Source organism: Girardinichthys multiradiatus, chromosome Y (assembly GCF_021462225.1).
Source record: "Girardinichthys multiradiatus isolate DD_20200921_A chromosome Y, DD_fGirMul_XY1, whole genome shotgun sequence".
NCBI lineage: Eukaryota > Metazoa > Chordata > Actinopteri > Cyprinodontiformes > Goodeidae > Girardinichthys > Girardinichthys multiradiatus.
In genome coordinates, this window is record NC_061818.1 from 33,443,926 (window position 1) to 33,467,556 (window position 23,631).

The 23,631-nt window shown below is 40.9% G+C and overlaps 1 protein-coding gene across 2 annotated transcripts; it reads right to left on the reverse strand.

Moving 5' to 3' along the window:
* Positions 1-13,606: 13,606 nt before the first annotated feature.
* LOC124864531 (transmembrane protein 98-like) lies at positions 13,607-21,392 on the reverse strand. Of its 2 annotated transcripts, none has more exons than XM_047359343.1 (7): positions 21,258-21,392; positions 18,548-18,758; positions 16,463-16,594; positions 16,343-16,376; positions 16,078-16,193; positions 15,947-16,006; positions 13,607-15,850 (listed from the first exon to the last, which is right to left on the reverse strand). In XM_047359343.1, exons 2-7 carry the CDS (start codon positions 18,676-18,678, stop codon positions 15,649-15,651), a joined length of 675 nt encoding a protein of 224 aa, XP_047215299.1. In that variant the 5' UTR covers positions 18,679-18,758; positions 21,258-21,392; the 3' UTR covers positions 13,607-15,648. The 2 variants fall into 2 exon arrangements, with proteins under 2 accessions (XP_047215299.1, XP_047215297.1); XM_047359341.1 differs by having other exon boundaries at positions 18,548-18,706; positions 21,258-21,370.
* Between the last annotated feature and the right edge of the window lie 2,239 nt (positions 21,393-23,631).

The window sequence follows — 23,631 nt, forward strand, 5'->3', positions numbered from 1 at the left end:
CCGACCAATAAAAGAAAAGTGTTTTTAATACAAAAAACGTCAACCTTCAAATAATCATGTACAGTTATGCACTCAATACTTGGTCGGGAATCCTTTTGCAGAAATGACTGCTTCAATGCGGCGTGGCATGGAGGCAATCAGCCTGTGGCACTGCTGAGGTCTTATGGAGGCCCAGGATGCTTCGATAGCGGCCTTTAGCTCATCCAGAGTGTTGGGTCTTGAGTCTCTCAACGTTCTCTTCACAATATCCCACAGATTCTCTATGGGGTTCAGGTCAGGAGAGTTGGCAGGCCAATTGAGCACAGTGATACCATGGCCAGTAAACCATTTACCAGTGGTTTTGGCACTGTGAGCAGGTGCCAGGTCGTGCTGAAAAATGAAATCTTCATCTCCATAAAGCTTTTCAGCAGATGGAAGCATGAAGTGCTCCAAAATCTCCTGATAGCTAGCTGCATTGACCCTGCCCTTGATAAAACACAGTGGACCAACACCAGCAGCTGACACAGCACCCCAGACCATCACTGACTGTGGGTACTTGACACTGGACTTCTGGCATTTTGGCATTTCCTTCTCCCCAGTCTTCCTCCAGACTCTGGCACCTTGATTTCCGAATGACATGCAGAATTTGCTTTCATCCAAAAAAAGTACTTTGGACCACTGAGCAACAGTCCAGTGCTGCTTCTCTGTAGCCCTGGTCAGGCGCTTCTGCTGCGGTTTCTGGTTCAAAAGTGGCTTGACCTGGGGAATGCGGCACCTGTAGCCCATTTCCTGCACACGCCTGTGCACGGTGGCTCTGGATGTTTCTACTCCAGACTCAGTCCACTGCTTCCGCAGGTCCCCCAAGGTCTGGAATCAGCCCTTCTCCACAATCTTCCTCAGGGTCCGGTCACCTCTTCTCGTTGTGCAGCGTTTTCTGCCACACTTTTTCCTTCCCGCAGACTTCCCACTGAGGTGCCTTGATACAGCACTCTGGGAACAGCCTATTCGTTCAGAAATGTCTTTCTGTGTCTTACCCTCTTGCTTGAGGGTGTCAATAGTGGCCTTCTGGACAGCAGTCAGGTCGGCAGTCTTACCCATGATTGGGGTTTTGAGTGATGAACCAGGCTGGGAGTTTTAAAGGCCTCAGGAATCTTTTGCAGGTGTTTAGAGTTAACTCATTGATTCAGATGATTAGGTTCATAGCTCGTTTAGAGACCCTTGTAATGATATGCTAATTTTGTGAGATAGGAATTTTGGGTTTTCATGAGCTGTATGCCAAAATCATCCGTATTAAGACAATAAAAGACCTGAAATATTTCAGTTAGTGTGCAATGAATCTAAAATATATGAATGTTAAATTTTCATCATGACATTATGGAAAATAATGAACTTTATCACAATATGCTAATATTTTGAGAAGGACCTGTATATATAGTAATTATCTGCATCTTAATAAATCTGTGTGCGTTGCTAAGCAGGTTAAAGAAGCTGAGAGTGAGCTTCAGAAGGAAGAAGCAGAAGAGAGGACAACACAACAGCAAAGTGATGAGCAGGAAGCTTCAATCGGTATCAAGAGGGGTGAGTTTTTGTTCCTGTAAATTTGATCTGGGTTTGTCTCTTTAATTTAACATTTCTGTGCTTGCAACATTTGGGTCTAGGATCTCCTGCTGAAACAGACAGAAGAGAAATTTCTAATAAGAAGATGGACTCCAGTGATGCTTTCACAGGTCAGAGCTGGATCAGCTGTTCAAACACTGAGCCAGTTTTGATTCACTAAATGCTTTCCTTAACTTGTATGTCTTTGTCTACTGCTGCTCCAGACAGTGTCTCACACATAGACCCGGCTCAAGAAGAGGCACCTGTTGATAGTATCAAGATGTCAGACGAATGTTTTGGTGGGAGTCAGTTGCCTCCTCTCTGTGGCGGCCCCACATCTTGTGGCGGTGTTGCTGCTACAGAGAGGGAGCAGGACCTTGCCATCCACTGCCAAAGCAGCACACCCATGTGAGTATAGTGATTACTCCACATTAAGGTTAAGGTGGTATAAAGACAGCAACAGGTAGCTTTAGGTACCATTTCTTTTGATCTGGTCTAGTTTCCATGCTTGGTTTTGGTCTAAAATTACCCTAAGTAACCCTTATAATCTTTTGAAAAATATAAAGAAGTTTTTGGTGGTGGGATCATGGGGCATATTTGCAAAAGCAAAGACTATGGAAATACAAATAATTAATGAAAAACATTTTATGTTTCCTAAAGTAATGTATGCACTGCAAATACCTTTAACAGGATGTTACAGGTTAGGTCAAGTGTAAATCTTGATCTTTGTGGCAGTTATGTCCTGTTTTGTGGAGCCATATGACAAACTTCTAATTTATTCCAAACTTATCCAAAATTATTGAGGCTTCACTGTTTAAGACCATGACACATATAAAAGTAATTTATTTAAAAAAAACAAAAAACTTTAATAATAAAAAAAGCAATTGTAAATAATTTTGTGGACACTTGGGCTCAGTTGTTTAATTTTATTTTTAATTATTAGATTTTTGCCAACCAGTTGTTTAAGGTCGAGATAAAAACTTCCTTAACAAACTTAACAGTACTATAAAGAACTGTTTAAGTAAAGTAGTTGCCCTGGGAGAAATAAGACACTTTATACTAAATATATTATTATAAAAATGGGAAAATGTAATGGGATTAATTGCTATATTGCCAGAATTATTTAAAAATACACCTCACAACATGATGCTGCCACCATCGTACTTCACAGTTGGGATTGTGTTCCCAGGCTTGCAAGCTTCCTTCGTCTTTTTTCCTCCAAATCAAAAAATTGCTATTATTGCCAGAAGTGTAAATTTTAGCTTCTTTAGACCACAAGGACATTAGCTCTTTGTGCATTTGCAAACAGTAATCTGGTTTTTTATGTTGCTTTTGGAGTACGGTAATTCTTCCTGTCTGAGTGGCCTTTCAGCCCCCGCTGCTCGACTTGTTCCACTGTGAATAATGACAACCTCTTACAAGCTACAGCTAGCATCTTCATTAGGCCTTCTGTTTTTGTTATGGGGTTGATTCCCACATTTGCATTCATTCATTGGATTTTTTGTCACCAAAAACAGGAATTTACTGTTGTTGATAAAGTTCAATTTGAACTGTTTTTGATTCAACTGAAATGATTTGGTTTTCATATTGCTTAAGAGATTACATTTTTCTGTCTATTTTGAAAATGCTGATAAATACCATCACTGCTGTTAGTTTTCCAGCCTTTGATATGGCAGACATTCCGATAATAAACCTCCATGGACAAAAATAAATAAAATAATACCACTGATGATCTTGAGCTTTTTGTTTAACTATCCCAATCTGAAAGCTAAAGCTGCCTTGTAAATAATCTTAAACACAGTATTTCGCTCTGAAAGTGGAGTAGAATTAGATACGAACATGAAACAAAAAGGTACTTTAAAAAGCAATTAAGCAAAAAGTTGAAATAAAGCTGGTGAAATTATATCACTGATTCTTATGCACTGAACAATTTCCCTTTGATTAAATCAGTATTATACATTTTGCAAACAACTTTTATCTGTTTTTGCTGTGACAGCGCCATCTGTTGGTGACTTATAAATATGTTCAGACATCTAAAGATAATTGAAAACTATTATTCCAGCAAAGATAATATAAAGTTGCTGTTAAATTTTGATGCACTTTTAATGAAAACTAGTCTAAGTGGTCACTGTTTGTATATTGTCTTTATTTAGGTAATTTGATTATTTGAACTCAGAGATTTTACTCTTGATCGTGTGTGATCATCATGTATTTGTGTGCAGACTCAGCTCAGCCGTCGCAGAGCACAGACAGGCAGTGCAGTGCGTCCGTCCCGTCGGACTCAGGGCTCCAGGAACCCCCTGAGGGCTCTGGCAGCTAGAGAGGACATCCGGCAGGACTACATGGGGGACAGGGACAACAATGCTGCTGAGGAGAGGGGCAAGCAGAAAAAAGTGAGTACATTTTCTTATTACCTATTAGTCCTTTCTTCAGCTCAGCTGCTTCATCATGTGTGATCTTATCTGTCCACAGATTGTAAGAACTCCTCCTCACCAAATTCATGTCCTGTCACATCTTCAGATAAGGAGATAACCAAGTCTTTCCCTCCGTTTAGCAACCTGATGCTTATTCACATTAAAGGTAATGAAAGATTTTAGTGATTTGTTAGCTTCTTTTTTGTTGATCTGTTGGAGTGTATTTTGACCCCCCTGCTGGACTCTTGACAGGAAGGCGGCAGGTCCAGGTACGTCTGGTTGAACCCTGTGTGCGTTCACTGAACAGCGGAGACTGCTTCCTGCTTGTCACACTGGAGCATTGCATCCTGTGGAGCGGAGAGTTTGCCAACAAAGAGGAGAGATCCAAGGTACCCGAAGGGCAAGATTGCAATGACAACTGTATATTGTCTGCATGAACTGTAGTTAAAATTTTTATAAACATGCCTTACAAAAGTATTCTTACCCTTTGATGTGTTTGTCATTTTGTTATGTTCATTGGACTTTGACTAAACCATTGTGGCACATGAACATTTGCTGATCTAAACCATTATATTTCTGGCTGAATGCTGAGTCATGTCTGCAGGAAGTAAAACCCCTGCCCTGGTCTCAAGTCTTTTGCAGCCTCTAATGCCTCCTTTTCCACCAACGCAGTTCGAAGCCAGTTTCGATTCCTGAACGTGATTTCAAACCAGTGATGCCTGTTTCCACTAACAAAAAGACGTTCCAGGAAGTGAATTCTGGGTTAACTCGGGCACCGCAGAACTCGTGGTTTTTCTGCATGAACTGTAAAGTTCAAAGGAACTCAAACCGGTTCTTATGGTGGAAAAAACCTTAATGTCCTGCATTTAACTCCTTCCTTCCTTCTCTTCAACTCTGAACAGCTTCCCTGTCTTGGCTAAAGAAGCCCGTCCCCACAGCATCATGCTGCCACTGCCATGTTACATTGTTGGAACACTATTCCCACATTATGACATTCCCTGAATAGAGTGTTACGGTGATGTGCAGTATAAGTACAGTAAAAGATGCAGGTTGAAAACCTTATTTATATAAACCAAACAATTCACATATTGAACTTAAAGGTAATGGAACTTAATCTAACGAATAGACATTTCTGAATTAAATATTTTCCACATAGAATAAACCTATTTATTAGACATTCTGAATGTTTATTTGCCCAAACATTATATTGTTGTCTGTTAAGATATAAATAAAAACATTTTTATAATAAAGACAGCATTGACAAAACCCACAAACAACCTCAAATACACGTTCCAAACTCCCAACATGAGCTTACGTTATATAGTCAACTTATCCACATCCTATTCACTTGTGGTTTAAACATAGTATGTTTTAAATTGCTTCTGATTCATTTTTGGGGCCTGTTAAAGAAATAAAACCCATCCGAATTAGGAGACTTCTATTTCCACCACCTACAGGCATATTTGTTTCTTCAAACCATTGGCCTTGGGTGTTGTTAGTGTGAACACCTAGTGTTTTCGATATTTGTTACAGCTGTGAAAATCATGCAGTGCGTTCCCAGCTTCAAAGGTTCAAGAGACATTTATACTTTTGCAAGGCACTGCAGCATAACACCTATAAACCCGTATCTATGTGTTAAACATTCTTTGACCATATTTAACTTCCTTGCCTATTTCTGGTGCAACTACGGACTCTTTTGTTTTTCAGGCCCTTGAACTGGCAGCCTTTATCCAGAGCCAAAGGGACCTCGGCTGTCAGACCTCCCAGGTTGTCCAACTGGAGGAAGGGCTGAACTCTGACAGCTCCCAGGCTGCAGACTTCTGGAGACTTCTAGGAGGAAGAAAACATTACAGAGGTTAGAAGACAAAACATGTATGTAGTACGTTTTGCTTCTATAACACTGTCATTTGCTTGTTTCTCTTCACAGGAGCTGGTGCCCCAGAAGAGGATGAGCTGTTTGAACAAGGAGTGGTGGAGTCTAACTGTGTGTATAGCCTAGTGGAGGACAGATTGGTGCCTCATGAACTGGCCTGGGCCTCCATTCCCAGTACCTCCCAGCTGGGCTCCTCGGAGGTCCGATCCTCGATCCGTCCATTTACAGATAATTCTCTTTGATTCATAGGTTGTCTCCGTGTCTCAGAGTCGTGACACACTGTTCTGATGTTTCCAGGTCCTGGTGTTTGATTTCGGCAGCGAAGTGTATCTGTGGCATGGACGGGATGTTTCACTCAGCAGGAAGAACGTTGCCCTACAGCTGACTCACCAGGTGTGGGTTGGAGAGTTCGACAACAGCAACTGTCAAGTCAACCCACTGGATCCCACTCAGTGTAACCTCAGCGTTCAGCCGTACGTCCACACACTGCATGTCATAAATCAGTGGTAGTTTTACCCTCGACATGCAGCTCAACAGACTCCAGGATACAACATCTTTTTTACACTGTATGGTGTTTACTGATATTGGAGAGGGAAAACAGAATCTTTAACTCCTATCTGCCTGCGGGAAAAACCCTGCAGAGAGCTATGTTTGCACCTCAACCTGCAGCTTTAACAGTCCCTACTCGCCCTAGTTCTGTCCACCAGGTCTCTTTCTTACTTAGCAGCAGAGGTTTTGCTTTATTCATCCAAAATAAGAAGCATTACTGCAGAAGGAAGCCGTAATATTTCCAAACAATACTTAAGATTAATTATTCTGTAGGTATTTGCCTTCTGCACATGCTGCATTGTTGCATGTCAGTGTCATAAAAAGATGGAAACACACACTTGTTAAATACATGAGCATAGCTTTCATCTGACTGCATACAGTGGCTATACACCCCTTATAAAAGTCCAGGTTCATGAGATTTTAAAAAGTTTAGACAAAAATAAATAATTTCCAATCTTTTTGTGCCTTTTTTATGACATCTATCCTGTACAATTCAGAAAACAAACAAATAAATCTGTTAAAGAAAGAAAATATTAAATATAAATAGGGAGAAACAGTCTGGTTGTCTAAGTGTCCACACCCTTAAACTAAGTCTCATATCTGCCTGAAATAAAGCTGAGCTGTCCTAGTGAGGAACAATTCACGCACAGGAGCGATGATGTAGGTTTAACATTAGATGTCAGCTTTTAGTGATATTAAAATAAAAGGAATATGTGTTACAGGTTTGTTTTCAAACTACTGACTTCAGTGTCCCCAGCCTTGTTGGAAATAGTGTTAAATATCTTGGGAATGGATCTTCTGTAAGTCTGTGTTTCAGGCTGTTCAACAACTGCTTTGGCTTTCATGGTGGTCTTATGATGATGTGGCTTTGTGCTTAGGAGGGGACAGGGCCGTCCCAGCTGGGCTCTGCTGGCCGTGGTCTCCGAGGACAACGAGACGGCTCTTTTCAGGGAAAAGTTCCTGGGCCCGATGTGTGGAAGCGAAGACACGGTGGAGGTCGCTTCAGAGAGAGATGAGATGCAGGTTAATCTCATGTTTCAGTGGTTCAGAGCCACAATGCAGCGTACATACTCTCAGTGCTCACTCTCACTACTGTAACAAAATCAATACATCCAAGATAGGTTTTTTTTGTTTTGGATAAGACTTTCTATTTCATTTTAAAACAGTCAAGAATATTACAAATGAATGATAACAAGCCTCATAATAATTTTACAGTCAATCTGTGTTGAACCACCACAGCCTGAGTACCCATCATCAGATGTCCTGAGTCCCTGTGATGTTAAAGCTCTGGCATCCGGTGGGTTGTTGGAAGCAGATGTGTCAGTCCGGACTTTTCTGGCTGGGGTTGATGTTCATAGAGGGCGTGGTGTCATCACGCTGGAGGAAGGCCATCAGATGGAGCTGAGGACTGTTTCAGTGGACACCTGGCATGTCCAGGAGTTTGATGACAGTGAAATTCCAGTGGAGAGCACGGGTCAGCTTCACGAAGGAGATTCCTATGCGATCCGCCGGACCTACAGCATCAGTGCTGTTGGTGAATGAATATTTATGATGGTCAGTTATGATAACAGAAAACATGATTTTTCCTGCTTACAATGTTCCTTTTTATTCATTATAGATAACAGAAAGAGCCAGGATGAATCTGGAAATGCTTCCAAATCAAAGGAGAACACAGCATTCTTCTTGTGGCGAGGACGGCATTCCAGCGTCAGCGGTCAGGACACGGCAACTTTTCTGTCCATTGGGATGAACAACCACAAAGACTCACATGTATGGCTCTTTGAATCACTTCTGTGCTTGTACACGTCTAAAACATGAACCAAAGAAGCTCTAAGTCCTGTAAATAGGGTTAACACTAAAACACAGTCCAGAGGCCTCAGATCTGAACTTCTCATGTCAAGGGTCCTCCAGATTCTTAAATAGTATGGAAAATGTTTGTAGTATTTTTATTCTGCACCAGATTCACAAAGCAGATTGCATTAAATACACACAGCCTCAAAAAGCTTTGGTCTCTGAGAATGCAACACTATTTGCTCTACTGGCAAACGTTAAATGTTAAATACTGGCAAAGTTTAACTTGAATGTTGCTGAGAGACCTTATTTACTCAGAAGTGCTATTTTAGTAGTAGGTCTTCTTTGCGACTTTTCTCATAACATTTAGTGCAAACCTAAAAAACTTATCATGGATAACCTGCAAAAGCAAGAAATTCATAGCGTGTCTTTAAACCCTTTAATCCCTTGCAAAACTGAAACCTGCACAAAGTCTTGTGTATAGAAGAATGATCAGTTGGGCAATTGTGGTTGATCACACTTTTTAAATAAGGTTTAAACTGAGGGTAACTTAAGGATGAGAAGGAATACTCAAGGCTTTGAATAAATTTACCAAAATGTATTTTAGAAACATATAAAATATAACTGGAAGTTCAAAATAACTTCTTCAACTCTTTTCTTTTAAAAAATGGAAAATGAAAACCGTAGACTATCGGACTGAGGGCTTGCACTATGCATTTTGACCATCATGACATAGTAACTGGTAATGTGCGATGCATCTTCCAAATCCACATCATTTTTTGCATGGATGGAAAAGTATTTGCAAGGAAAGCTATACAAATCCAGTCATATAGTGCATAAGAGTACAGCAGATATGAAAACTGAAGCAGCACTTTTGATAATTTAAATTATTTTCGCCAGAGCAAGCCAGAAAACCTGCAGTAGATATTTACACTTTTTCTTATTTTTATGTGTAAACTCAAAAATCAACAAAGAAATCTAACAGGTAAGTCTGGAATTCTGTAACTTAAAAGCAGAATTCAGGGCTGATTCTAGGATATTTTAGGTGAACCTACCCCTACAAATATCCTTAGAAGTCCAGTCCAACCAAAATGTTGTTAGCCATTTAGTGTCGGGGCATTTTATAGTGTTACGTCTCTAATAAAATGCAAGTAGTGGACAGAAAAATCAGTTTGGTGCTGTAAATATGTTCATATCTGTCAATGTATCTTTTTTGCAGTTCTCTGAATTAATAAAATAAACTAAATTTACACTCTCAGGAATCTTCACCACAGGATTAATGATGCTCTTTGTCAGCCATAGATGTAGAGAATCAGTGGCCATTTTTCAAGGTTTTCTGCAAGACTCCATTGACCTCTTGTTGTTTACTAGTATTTATGTTGTTTCTGTAGGTGGTTGTACCTCAGGGTAAGGAACCTCCCTGCTTCCTGCAGCTATTCCAGGGAGGCCTGGTCATTCACAAGGGAAACCGAGAGGAACCCACCTCCACTGCAGGTGCAGTAAAATCTGTTTTTGTTTAGGCTTCTACTTTTTAACTTTTTCTAATTTTGTAACTGAAATATCATTTGGTTTTCCCACAACAGACTGGCGTCTGTTTTGTGTGCGAGGGGAGCTCCCAGAGGAGGCTTTGCTTCTAGAGGGGGGATGCTACTGTTCTAGTCTGAGGTCAAGAGGCTGTATAGTCCTGCTGAACAGCCAGCAGGGGGTGCTGTATCTCTGGACTGGCTGTAAAGCCCACAGCAGCACCCAAGAAGTTAGTAAGAGGGCAGTGGAGCGTCTCACTCAAATGTAAAGCATGAATCTTGTTTTCTGTTTGAGTGCTGCATAGTCTTCCAGCTTTCTGTTTTTGAGTTTCGTCTTTTCCAGGAATCCACCAGAACTGGGTCTCTGCAAAAACAACCAGGTGAAGGTGCATTTTGTGGAGGAAGGTTCAGAGCCTGTAGACTTCTGGACAGCACTGGGCCAGATGAACAGAAAGGCCTATGACTACATGCTGCAAGGTTGCAATGTGGTGCATATTTTAGTTATTGCCAATTAAGATTTCAGTAAGAGACAACATTTTTGTCCTTTTTGTGCCAGATCCAGGAAAGTATACCTTCACTCCTCGCCTTTTCCATCTGAGTGCCTCTTCCGGTATATTTAAAGCGGGGGAGCTCCAGAGTCTGATCTGGCTGCCAGGGGTCGTGATGGCCATGCCCTTTGTCCAGGAAAGCCTGTACACTGTTCCTCAACCAGGTGAAAACACATGGAAAAATCTAAGCGCATTTAGAAGCAAAATATTTTTTTATAATATTTAGATTTATCTACAGACCACATCCTACAGAAACAATGAAGTCAAACATAACTGAATCTAACTGAATTTTATTGTTCAATGTCCTCCACTTTCTGTCATCAGCCCTATTCCTGCTTGACAACCGATTAGAGGTCTACCTGTGGCAGAGAAGTCAGCCTGAGCAAACAGAGAGCTACGCTTCAGCCTGGAGCTTCTGGCAAAATGAGAGAAAGTGTGCCATGCAGACTGCTCTGCAGTACTGCAAAGGTCAGGGGAGTGCTTTCATGACTAATTACCCTAAAAATTAAGGCATTTGTGTAGTTTGTTTAGTGTTTAATTTGCTATTTTGGATCCACTCTGAACCAGAGATAAACCCGAGAAGGCCCCCCCAGGCATACCTCATCTTTGAGGGATCAGAGCCTCTCACCTTCACTAATGTCTTCCCCCGCTGGGAGAGGAACCTCGGACCTCTCACACAGGTATACACATGCTGTTACATAATTAGTATTTCCTGCTAGAATGTAGGTTAGATGTTGTGTAGCATATTTATTTGAGTCGCTCTGCATGAAAAGCTCTGGGAGACGTGTGTGTCTCAACAGCGCCACACATTTAGAGAAACACATTGTGCAGCTTTTGTGGTCATAACATGAGAGATACTCCCTATCAATAACCTGGGCTCTGTCTCACTTGAAGGAATTATCTTCTTTTTAAGATATTTACAATGGCTTACTAAAGTATTAAAACTCTTTAGTCTTGTCCCATGTTGTCATGTTACAACCACAGACTTTAATGTATTTGTTTGGATTTTAATGCAGTAGACCAACACAAAGTAGTGGGTAAAAGTGGAAGGAAACGGGTACATGCTTTTCAAAATGTTTTACAAATAAAAATCTTAAACGTGTGGCAGGCAGTTGTATTTAGCCCATCTGATTCGAAACATTGTAGAACCCCAAGTTTGTTTGCAGCCTCTAATAGGTTTTCTTCCAAGACAGCCCTGTATTCAGCTGCATTCGTTTTCTCAACAACTGCGACCAGCTTTCCTATATCTCGTGAAGAAAAGTAACCCAACAGCATGATGCTGCCACCACCTTGTTTCACAGTGGGTTTGTGTGTTCATAGTGATATGCAGAATCACCACAAATTTGCAAATGTTTATGCCTCAGCTTAGAGCATATTTCCCCACATATTTGCTATCTCCCTTATAGAACAACTGTATTTATACTGAGAATAAATCACACACAGGTGGACTATCTACTGATCTGGTCACTTTTGAGGGCAGTAGGTTGCACTGGATTTTATTTAGGGGTATCAAAGTAAAAAGGCTGACTATAAATAGCATACATGTCACACTTTAAGAATAGGTTTTGTAAAACATTTAATTTTTTTGTTCTGTTTAGACTTTGTTTTCCTCAAAGTAACCCTGTCTGGCTTCAACATTAGCATGGCATACATACAATATGCAAATTGTGATCTGTTCTTTACTTTTGTACTGAAGTTGTCTCACTTGGAAATTTTTTTGACCCTAAAATTTAGCCATACTTATGTTACCAATTATTCAACAATGGTCTGTCAACTTACCTTAAGGGAAATGATGCATATCAATGAAAGCAGAGTCTAATGTTGTAAATACTCATACTGGTTTTTAAGCAGGGCACCATGAACAGAAACTGTAGTGTATATGGTAATTTGAGTTGGTCTGTTGTTTAATTCACTATAACAAACATTGAGGTTGGGCTTATGAGGTGACAAAATGTGTAAATATTCAACAGGTATTAATACTTTTGCATGGCACTGTATAGCTTTTAATGATTTTATCTTATAAACATTCGTTTTGAACATGTGGCTCCAAACAGTTATCCCTGGGCTGCACGGTGGTTCAGTTGGTGGCACAGTTGCCTTGCAACAAGAAGGTCCTGGGTTCGACTCCTGGATGGGGGTCTTTCTGCATGGAGTTTGTATGCTTTCCCTGTGCTTCTGCGAGTTCTCTCTGGGTACTCTGGCTTCCTCCCACAGTCCACAAACATGACTGTTCTGTTTGTGGACTGTGTGTGGACTGACGACCTGTCCAGGGTGTACCCCGCCTCTCGCCCGTAGACTGCTGGAGATAGGCACCAGCTTCCCCTGTGACCCTGTACGGAAGTAGAGGCTATAGAAAATGGATGGATGGACAGTTATCCCTCAGTTCCTGTTGTCAAACATGATGCTAGTATTGTCCCTATGGGGACATTTCTCTGTGGCAGGAAGTGGGAAACTAGTTAGAATAGAGACTGATGGTGAAGAAAGTTTTAGCAAAACATTTGCCAGGTTGTTCAGGATCATAGACAGCAGTAGAGGTCAACATTTAACAAGACACCAAAGGTGTTCAAAGAATTGCAAAATTTCTTAATTAATTTAGTAAAACTTGAGGAATCCATGATAGCACCCTGGAAAGACCCAGAATAAAAAACTTTTGACTTATTATTTCTTTATGATGCACATATTTTTCATTAATTGCTCTGGTACAGACTCCCTTTAGCAATACAGTCTGGGTGTTTATTGCAGTTTCACTTACTCCATGTCGATATGTATTAGAGGGACTCAGGGGAAGTGAAGCTGACCTTGGTGCAGGACGCCCTGGACCAGCTTATGAAGACCCAGTACTCTGTGGAAGAGCTGTTGCAGAGTCCCTTACCTGACGGTGTGGACCCACAGCACCTGGAGATCTATCATCTGTCTGATCAGGACTTCCAGGTAACCTGAAAGTACATGCATCAGTAGCACTGTAGTGAAATATCTCATCCAGCAGGGTGCAGTGTTCATCGGAAATGATCAGCAATGTGCTTGTAGCAGAATCATAAACCCGAGATAAAGCCAGAACTTAATTATCAACATTTACTGTTGTATTTATCAACCAATTTCTCCATTGTTTCTTTTTCAAGCAATTTTGGAAATGAAGCGAGATGAATATGCCTCCCTCCCAAGCTGGAAGCAAACTGACCTGAAGAAAAGCAAAGGGTTGTTTTATTAGACAACAAGATCAAGTGAAAGCTGACTGACAATTCTGCACCTGGGACTTCTACCTTTAATAAGAAAGGAAGGTGAAGCGGGAATAGCACCATTTTTATTGCACAAAAGACTGCTTGTAGCTTAATAAACAGAGAAAGAAAAATCACTTTATTTATGTCAGACTGTGTGAACTTTTAACTGGAAAATTATTTTCCTATAGTAACTATATGGTTCCTGTAGGAGAATTTGTTTCTGTACAAGATAGTGAAAAATACAAATTATGGCAATAAGCAAAAAAAAAATATTGAATAAAAATAGGGAAAAATGTCAATGCATATAAACATGGAAACAAAATAAGGCAAAAAAATGTCTACCTGTGTTCTTTCATTTGTACATTTACAAGAAACAATCTGTGCTCAGAGCTGTGGTTCTTGCATTACTTTTATAAACCTAGTAGAAAACATCTGCTCTATGCCCACATTTTCTGATTGTCACCAAATATATTTGTATTTATCATTTGTCATCCAACTGTTATTTTTTGCCAAGACTTTGTGTACAAAACCATGGGGGCTGTAGTTGAGGGCAGTGGGTTCACATCGTCTGTGGGTAATGCCTTATTACTGCTGCTTGGGGATTCAGTATTAGCTATGCATGAGGGAGCAGGTAGACATGCTCCAATAACATCCCTCCGGCCCAAAGCAACAAGCTAATTCTGCTTCACCTCTGTCAACAGATATTGTCTTCATGACATACCAATACAGTGCTGTAAAACGTTTCTGCACCCTTACGAATTTCTGCTTTCATCACAATTAAGTGTTTCAGATCACAAAATGTATTTTAATATTGGACAAAGATAACATGAGAAAATACAAAATGCAGTTTTTAAATCATAATTTTGTTCATTTGGGACAAAAAGCTATTCAAACCAACTTGGCAGCATGTAAAAACCTGTCTGACAAGTGGACGTAATGCATGCATGCATGTCTAGATCTAAATAAATTCAGAGGGAGATGGGTAAAAATTTTTATTAGGTCTGGATAGCATTGCAAAAAAATGTCTAAAGCTTTTGGGGCTCCAGGCTACCACAGTGAGAGCCATTATCCAGAAATGGAGAAAACATGGAATAGTGGTGAGCCTTCCCAGTAGAGTGGACAGACAGCCATCCAGGAGGTCACAAAAGAAACCTGGACAACATCTAAGGCACTGCAGGCCTTACTTGCCTCAGTTAAGGTCAGTGTTAATTGTTTACCAATAAGGAGGAGGAATCCATGGAAGAGTTACAAGGCCAAAACCACTGCTGATGAAAAATAATACAAAGGCCTATCTTTTTCCCATAAAATAAAAACTTTCTGAAAGGCTTTTCATTGCTTTTGTCTCCACGTGATCCCTCTAGACTCTTGGGAAATTTTCAAAAGTGGAACTTCTTGGGAAGTGTGTGTCCTATTACATCTGATGGGAAACTAACAGCCTTTCAGAAAAAAAACATCATACTGACAATCTAAAATGGTGGATGTCGTGTGGTCTGGTCCTGCTTTGCTGCTTCAGGACCTGGATAACTCGCAGTAATTATTGGCAAAAATAATTTTGCTCTTTACTAGAATCTCCAGAAGGACAATGTCCAGCATTTTTATCTGCATTATTTACATAATATAAATTTTGAGCTAAATTGGTCAGCCATAGTGAGAGTTACACTTCTAAAACATGTGAGGGAAAAAAATAATAAAAACTTGCCGAGTATCTTGTCTCTTCTGCTAGCATCAGAGTATTTGAACAATGTGTTTTTTTCACTGAATCCTAAAGTCACACTGACCCCACACATACTAAGCAAGCTAGGCTTCTTTTACTGTGATACAGTGAGTTGGAGCACCTTCAGGTTAACTGGCTGATGGACGTTATTTTCGTCAGGATGGATTAGCTGACTAAGCCTCCTTGTGACTGCAGTGCTGGTCGGACTGGATTTAGGCTCACCGCTGGACGGAGCATTTGAGACAAAGTTTCTCTAGACATTTTGCTCATATTTTGTTCACTCGGGAGCAACAGATGTAAAACTGAAATGTCTAATTTATTACATACCACTAGGTCACTGTTGAAGTGGATGGTTTTTATTGTTGGCTAGATGTTTCAACGAAAGTCTGAACTGAATTTTCAAAACAGAATACTGCAGATTTGTGCTGCTTTAGGTTTATGTCTCAAATGGCCTGTTCTCTCTGAGCATCAGCTCCAGGTCGGATTCGCTCTGGTTCAGAAGCCAGTGCCGCCTCACGCAAAACCACCATGTGGTCTTCCGCCGCGTGAAGCGACTGGTCAATCCAGTCCATGCTGCCAGACATGTGACAGGCGTTGCGGGTCACCAGCACCAGGTGGCTGACTGAAAGGAGTAAAGCAGTGGCTCTGAGGAGGAACAAAAAAAAAAGAATTTAAATGACAAGTTGGTTGGTTGGTTAAATGATTCCTCAAACTCTTCACTTCAAGCTCAGATGTGACTACCTGGCATCCAGGAGGATTGGATCCAGAGGTGGGTACATAGACCTGACCACATCGTCCACTCTGTAAGACGAGAACAAAAGTCAGACTGGGCTGTAACTGTGATAACGTCAAGCTTTGATGAGACGGGTTACCTTGGACTAATCCGTTTGGCCACTGTAATGATGTCACTCAAACTGGCGGGTGCTTTGACCTTTGCCCCTGATCCCATTGTCATGGCCACCAACTTTTCAGTCAAAGTGTGGCAGATCTGTGTGTGGAATAGCTGCATTAGTCCGTTAAATCAATAATATAACACATCAAATGGACAATGGGCAAACAAAAAAAAGGCTGAATGTCATGTAAGCTGCTGTTTTGTCATTTTTCCGTTATGGTTATCAAATTCTTAAGTCCTTTTACCTTTAGAATAGAGATACAGTGTGACACCAAGCCGCTGTTGAGGAAAAATTTAAAGTTACATTTAGCAAAAAAAAAAAACCCAAAAACAATAGAAAGCGTGACAAAAACAGTTAAACATACGATGCATCCTCGATCCAGTCCTCATTCTCCAAGATGGCTTCGATGTGAGGGTTTGTGATGACCACATCATCCAACTCCAGCTCCGAGGGCTCACTCTGTGTCTCCATGGCTCCAATCAGATCCACTGTGGGCCTGTCCAACAACAGAAAAGAACAACTGAATGAAGACTTACAAGAATACACCAGTGATGCTGGGATTTAAGGTGAGAATGATCAAATGTGTGTTTCATTAAAACCAAGCTGAAAGTAGTTCATGTCCCCTAGATCATGTTATAAAATTCTAATCTTTCATTGGTTCTAGTGAATAAAAGCTGAGCAAATAGAAGACTTCAGTGACATAATACCTTGAAAGGTTGACAATGGTTGTAACACTTATTTGAAGACAGCAATGTGTGCATTTTGGAAAGGGAAGACAGGTGATTTGAGAGAGGAGTGAAGGAAGCTCTCAATGTAAACACAAAAAACCAACAAAAAACAGAGGAGGTTTCATCCTTTTAACGCCTGCACTGCAGCCCTAACTCATCTCCCCAGGTTGCTTTACAGCAGTTCACACACTGGGACATGTTACCAGAACAACTCGCACGGCATCGTTGGAGACATGTCTGGATTATCAAGTAACAACAACCCAAACAGTAGAGGGTGTGGCCAGTGAATCACGTGTCCTAATTGCCCTATTAGTAACCTTAATGGCTGTATTACTGTGATTGTTCTGACTATAAGCCTGTTACTTCTAACCATGTTCAGAACTGAAGAAACCTTTTGGATGAGAGATGAAATGTCAAAAAAGAAAGGTCCACTAGTTTTCTACTTCAGCCCTTACCTTCAGTGGTGTTCTTAAAGTCAAATATTCTTTCAAACCAAAGCTTGCCGGTCTCTGATTTAAACATCAAGCATGATAAATAATAGCTGGACCGATCAATTTCACATTAGAGGAGACACTGAATTACTTGAGAAACCTATGGTTTTCCAACTGACTTTCCTCAAATCCTGAAATAGTTGAACAATTTTTATGCTCTTAATACCCAACTGAGGAAAAAACTTGATTGCATTCATTTAGACATGAGTCAGTGTTAAGTCTAGTTGTAGCCCTGATTTTTACGAGGTTTAGATGAAGAAAAAATGTTTGGACAAAATAGGTTCTAAGCTGAAACATTTGTATGGGATATTTTTAAATCCTATACAAACAAAACTTTAATGAGCCTCAAACAAGCTTCTAAACCATGAAAAGTAATAAACCAAAACTCAAAAACAGCTTCATCTGATTTAGCATGGATGAACTAATTTGTTCTTTTTCCAGGTGTAATACTGCAGTAATAATCTCAATCTGTATTGTTGTATTGTTTGTTTTCATAACATAAAAATACCAGTTGACCAGACTGAATCATCATTTCAATTTAATTTTTTTTAAAAGCATGATGGTTCCTTGTCTTGTATATGAGGACCCATGTGCCACTGTTGCACCCCAAGACTTTCAAAGCTTTTTGGGGGGACTTTGACCGCTTATTTGCTTTTTTTTCTTGTACCTGACTATGACAAATTACATGGCATATGCTTGAAAATCAGAAAGTGCACAGGAAAAAGACAAAATAAATATCTAATTGTACTGGCTTTAAAAAACAAATAAAAAAATCCAGGAAAGACAAGGTACAGGACACGACAGGACATCTTTCTTAAGCTGGTTATTTATTGTAGGCCAAAATGACATTTTGTGATTCACCTTGTTGGAACTAAAATGCCAATTTCTTGTTGTTCTTTTTTAAACAAATCATATATTTGTGACAAGCTGCTAGAAATAAATATCCTAAAAATCATTTTTTCTCTATTGCTATAAATTTAAACCTGATTCTTTGCTAAGTTTAGGATTGTTTAAATACTTGAAATGGGTTTTGCAAATTATTGAAATATTCTTATCTTCAGGGTATGGGAGATACATCAATGCAAGTTCAGTGACAACAAACCCAATGCAGAAGCTTCTTTTTGTTAGGCAACACTAATAACCCTTGTGTTTTGCAGCCCCACGCTGTGATAAATGTTGATGTAGCTATATTAATGGTGTTGTTTACAGACTTTGTACTGATTTACTGACTTGCAGTCGAAGTGGTGCAGCAGGTCGTGAGGGTGGCAGTAGCGATGTCTGCACACCACCACCAGAGCAACGAAGGAGGCCAGGAAGATGGTGGCCAACACCCCTATGGCCACGATCACCACTGTCTCCATGGAGAACCCTAAGTCCCACAGCCTCTGACTGCAGCAACTCGTCAAGAAGAAAAGAGTCCAATCAAGGTTTGGCTGATTGTCTGAGATTAGAAGAGAGGACAATTGTTAGTTTCAGCCTGATTGGAGGCACCCAGAGAGGAGTGACATCCATACCCCACTTGAGAATATTTCTGGCGGAAATGTTAGTTTTGCTAAGATGAAACAAAACTCTGAACCCATGGAGAGGAGAACACAATCAGTGACACTTAGTCTGGGTGTAAATATGACACACATGAAGTACCTGCCCTTTTGGGTTGCTTTTATACCTTCATTGGAATAATTCTTCATTGTGGGAAAAACAAAATAATTAACATCAAAACAATTAATGGCTCATAAAGTCAAGAGCTTTAAATCCAGTTTGGATAAACAACGTTCCCACTTGGAGTAAAAGCTTCAATAATACACCTTAATTAAACCTGCAATATTGAACCAAAACAAAGACCCCTGTGTAACATCTGACTTTAAAATGGTTGTTTATTTATCTTCTTTTTCAAACTCTATCAGTAGATCTCAAACGTGTTAGAATGCCAGTTGTTTATATGAAAAAAGAGACCACAATAAATTATTTTAAACATCCACATAAAAAAACAAATCTGTTATGAGAAAGTTTTTTTTTTTTTTTTTATGCTATGACCCTGTTTTCTAAGTTGCACATGCTAAAACTTTGTTGAAGCACCTTTTAAATTTTACTTTCAGTGTTTATACTTATTAGGACACGTCTAAATGGCACACTATTGTCAATAAATTGAGAGAATATTGGACAACAGTGGCTGCACCAAAACTGGAGGTTTCTTCAAAATGGATGAAAAGACAAAAAGGAAAGTGGTCACAGAGGCCACAAAGAAGCAGAAAGCCAAACTGAAGGAGGATAAATTTCTGTCAAATATTTATGTTCTGCATGTGATAAAAATCTACTACTTTCTTTATATGTGTGAAAAAATGAGTAGAGCTGTAAAAAAAGAAACATTTTCTTTCAAAAAAAACATCCAGGCGTGGTTATATAATCTAAAATCTCATGGAACAATTTGTTATGGTCTTAGGAAACCCATCTTTTGGGCCATAATTCAATCGACACTAAAACGTAACATCACCAAAAAAATAAAGTGAAACATGGTGATGGCAGCATTATGATCTGGGGTTCATTTCTTTCCTCCAGATGGGTCTTGGGTTTTTGTCAGTGTTGGTTCAATTTTAAAAGTTCCAATACCAGTTCAGTTTTGAGGCAAAACCTTAAGGTATCAGTTAGAAAGCAGAAGAGGAAAAGGGATATAACCTTTGATCGTCACCGCGAGCTCAAACACACATCCATTTCAACAAATGTCTGATGGTTTTAAATGTCTTGTGAGGACATGTCCTCACAATCTTGTGGATTTGGAGAAGTTTTGCAAGGTAGAATGGGTAAATGTTGGTAAGTCAGGATGTAGTATGGTCCCAAACTCCAAGAAAGACTTAATACTGAAATATTAAGTATGTGCATAACTATGCAACTTATTTTTCAGTTTATTTGTGAATATATGTCACTTTAAAAGTAAACAAGTTTTGAAATTATTGTTCACAATCTAATTATTTAAAATGACAAATTACCAACCAATCTTGTGTAGACTTATGAGAGTCACTGTATGTCCTCTAGCCCCATCTTACCAGTCTTTGTCACTAAAGTGTAAAAACAATTTGCACTAAAGCTGCTGTTCCATTCTTATCTCTGTATAAGGTGTAATAAATAAGCAAAGCACCTTAAAAGCAGTAACATTATAAGAACGTGTTTCAAGTGCAAATTTAGCTCAGGCTGGCTAAAATTCAAACTTGCATTTCTGCCTGGATGGTTGTGTGAGATTACTGCATGGAATGTTGTAATTCTTTAATCTGATTAATTTGTGTTAAACTTCAGCATCATAAAGAGGTTTGTCCAGCCTGAGTACATTCTCATGTTTCCCAGACCAGCAGTTTGGTAAAATCTGCTCAGACCTCTGCTAAAAAAAAATACTCAAAGAGATTAGAGCTATGCAGTGTCATTGTTATAATATGCACAGCAAAACAAACCAGTACACAGCAAAAAAACAAACAAAAACCCCTGAAGACATAAAAAACAATAACATGTTTGCAAAAACAGAAGCAAATCTTAATTTTCCATCCAATTTTTCTTAACTGCAGCTGTGCAGTTAAACAGTTATTAAGTTATTATTGATCAGTCAGGGCTGTTGTGTGGAGCTGCTCCAGACACTAGAAAACAAGAAAGAAAAATCATTGATCCTAAGCTTGCAACATTCAACCTAAAAAAACAAATGGAATCTGATGCAGTTTTATTGACCATTTAACTAATGGAAGTATAAATCCAAAGGAAATCACAAAAACGCATAAGCAACTCTTTAAATAATAATAATAATTACACACCAAACTTTTCTGTGAGCCATAAAACAATGAACCACCCACATTTTGACGTTTTCAAAGAACAATAAGCTCTGTGAAAACCTATAAAGCTATTTCTAAAAGTTACTCTTGACTTGAAACAGCCACATAAAACTGGATTTCCGGCTACTTACTTGTACATTTTGACTGTTTTTGTAGATTCCTTTTAAGAGTCAAAAAAGTTTTAACTCCGGCGGCGGGGGCGCGGAGACGGCACCACCATCCCCAGACCTGAGACGTGAACGCGCACTGAAATTCCAGCAGCTGCTGTGTGGGGGTTAGGTGGAGCTGTCTTTAACCAACTGTTAGGGTCAACTTTTTTATGGCAAGGGATTATACAATATAATCTAACCACACATTTTTGTACTTCTATTATGCTCTTCCAATCAATAAAAAAAAAAAAAAAATTATGAATTGTTAAAATGTAATTCTCATTGGGGAGAAAGGCTGCCTCTGATCTGAGAACTCTTCTGGAACCTCTGGAGATCATTGTGCAAAGACGGATTCTTCATAAAATGAAGAACATTATGGAGAACCCTGAGCATCCTCTTCATCAGACTGTCCTACAACAACAACAGAGTGTCTTCAGTCAGAGGCTTCTTCAGATCTGCTGTAAGACGGAGCGCTACAGGAGATCCTTCTTGCCCACAGCCATCAGCATCTACAACGACTCTTTGAGGAAACCTTCATAATATGAGCTATAACAACATTTAATTTGGAGGGGGGAAGGGAGAGTGTCAGTGTGGTTTCCGGGCTTTGTTAACCAGGCTGGTGGCAGATGGGAACAAAACTGTTCTTGTGGCGTGAGGTTTTGGTCCGGATGGACCGCAGCCTCCTGCCAGAGGGGAGAGTTTCAAAGAGTCTGTGACCAGGGTGGGAGGGATCAGCCAGAATCTTCCCTGCCCGCTTCAGGGTCCTGGAGGTGTACAGTTCCTGGAGCGACAGTAGACTGCAGCCAATCACCTTCTCAGCAGACCGAATGACATGCTGCAGCCTGCCCTTATCCTTGGCTGTAGCAGCGGCGTACCAGATGGTGATGGAGGAGGTGAGGATGGACTTAATGATGGCTGTGTAGAAGTGCACCATCATAGTCTTTGGCAGGTTGAATTTCTTCAGCTGCCGCAGGAAGAACATCCTCTGCTGGGCTTCCTTGATGAGGGAGCTGATGTTTGGCTCCCACTTGAGATCCTGGGAGATGATGGTTCCCAGGAAGCGGAAAGATTCCACAATGTCAATTGTGGAGTCACAGAGGGTGATGGGGGCAGGTGGGGCTGGGTTCTGCCTGAAGTCCACAACCATCTCCACTGTCTTTAGAGCGTTGAGCTCAAGGTTGTTCTGGCTGCACCAGTCCAACAGATGGTCCACCTCCCATCTGTACGCAGACTCATCACCATTAGAGATGAGTCCGATCAGGGTGGTGTCGTCCGCAAACTTCAGAAGCTTGACAGACTGGTGACTGGAGGTGCAGCTGTTGGTGTACAGGGAGAAGAGCAGAGGAGAGAGAACACAGCCTTGGGGGGAACCGGTGCTGATGGTCAGGGAGTCAGAGACGTGCTTCCCCAGCCTCACGCGCTGCTTCCTGTCAGACAGGAAGTCAGTGATCCACCTGCAGGTGGAGTCGGGTACACTCAGCTGGGAGAGCTTCTCCTGGAGCAGAACTGGGACGATGGTGTTGAAGGCAGAGCTGAAATCCACAAACAGGATCCTGGCATAGGTTCCTGTGGAGTCCAGGTGCCGGAGGATGAAGTGAAGGGCTAGGTTGACTGCATCGTCTACAGACCTGTTGGCTCTGTAGGCAAACTGCAGGGGGTCCAGGAGGGGGTCGGTGATGTCTTTTAGGTGTGAGAGCACAAGGCGCTCAAAGGACTTCATCACCACAGAGGTCAGGGCGACGGGTCTGAAGTCATTAAGCCCTGTGGTCCTTGGCTTCTTGGGAACAGGGACGATGGTGGAGGACTTGAAGCAGGCTGGCACATGACATGTCTCCAGTGAGGTGTTAAAAATGTTTGTGAAGACTGGAGACAGCTGATCAGCGCAGTGCTTCAGTGCTGGCTGGTGAGATAGAATCCGGTCCAGTAGCTTTCCGGGGGTTCTGTCTCCTGAAGAGTTTGTTGACGTCCCTCTCCTGGATGGAAAGAGCCGTCCTCGGCGTGGGTAGGGGGCTGGTGGGGGGGAACTTCAGGGTGGGGTCTGGAGGTGCCAAGGCCCCTTTTGGGGTTGGGGAGGTGGATTGTGGCTGCAGCTGTTGGGGGGCGTCGTGGGGGATGGTTGCAGGACTGTCCCTTTGTCTTTCAAAGCGGCAGTAGAACTCGTTCAGGTCGTTGGCGAGGCGTCGGTCGTTGATGGAGTGGGGGGCTTTCGGCTTGTAGTTGGTGATTTGCTTGAGCCCTTTCCAGACAGACGCAGAGTCGTTGGCTGAGAACTGGTTTTGGAGCTTCTCAGAGTACAGTCGTTTGGCCTCTTTCACTGCCTTGCCAAACTTGTACTTCGCCTCTCTGTATATGTCTT

Bases quoted from the DNA above. Each gene is read 5' to 3' on its own strand.
- LOC124864531 (XM_047359341.1), bottom strand. The intron at 16,377-16,462 runs GTATGTTTAACT...TTTCCTCAACAG, and splicing joins GACTGGATCGAGGATGCATC to CGGCTTGGTGTCACACTGTA. The intron at 16,194-16,342 runs GTAAAAGGACTT...TTCCACACACAG, and splicing joins ACTGTATCTCTATTCTAAAG to ATCTGCCACACTTTGACTGA.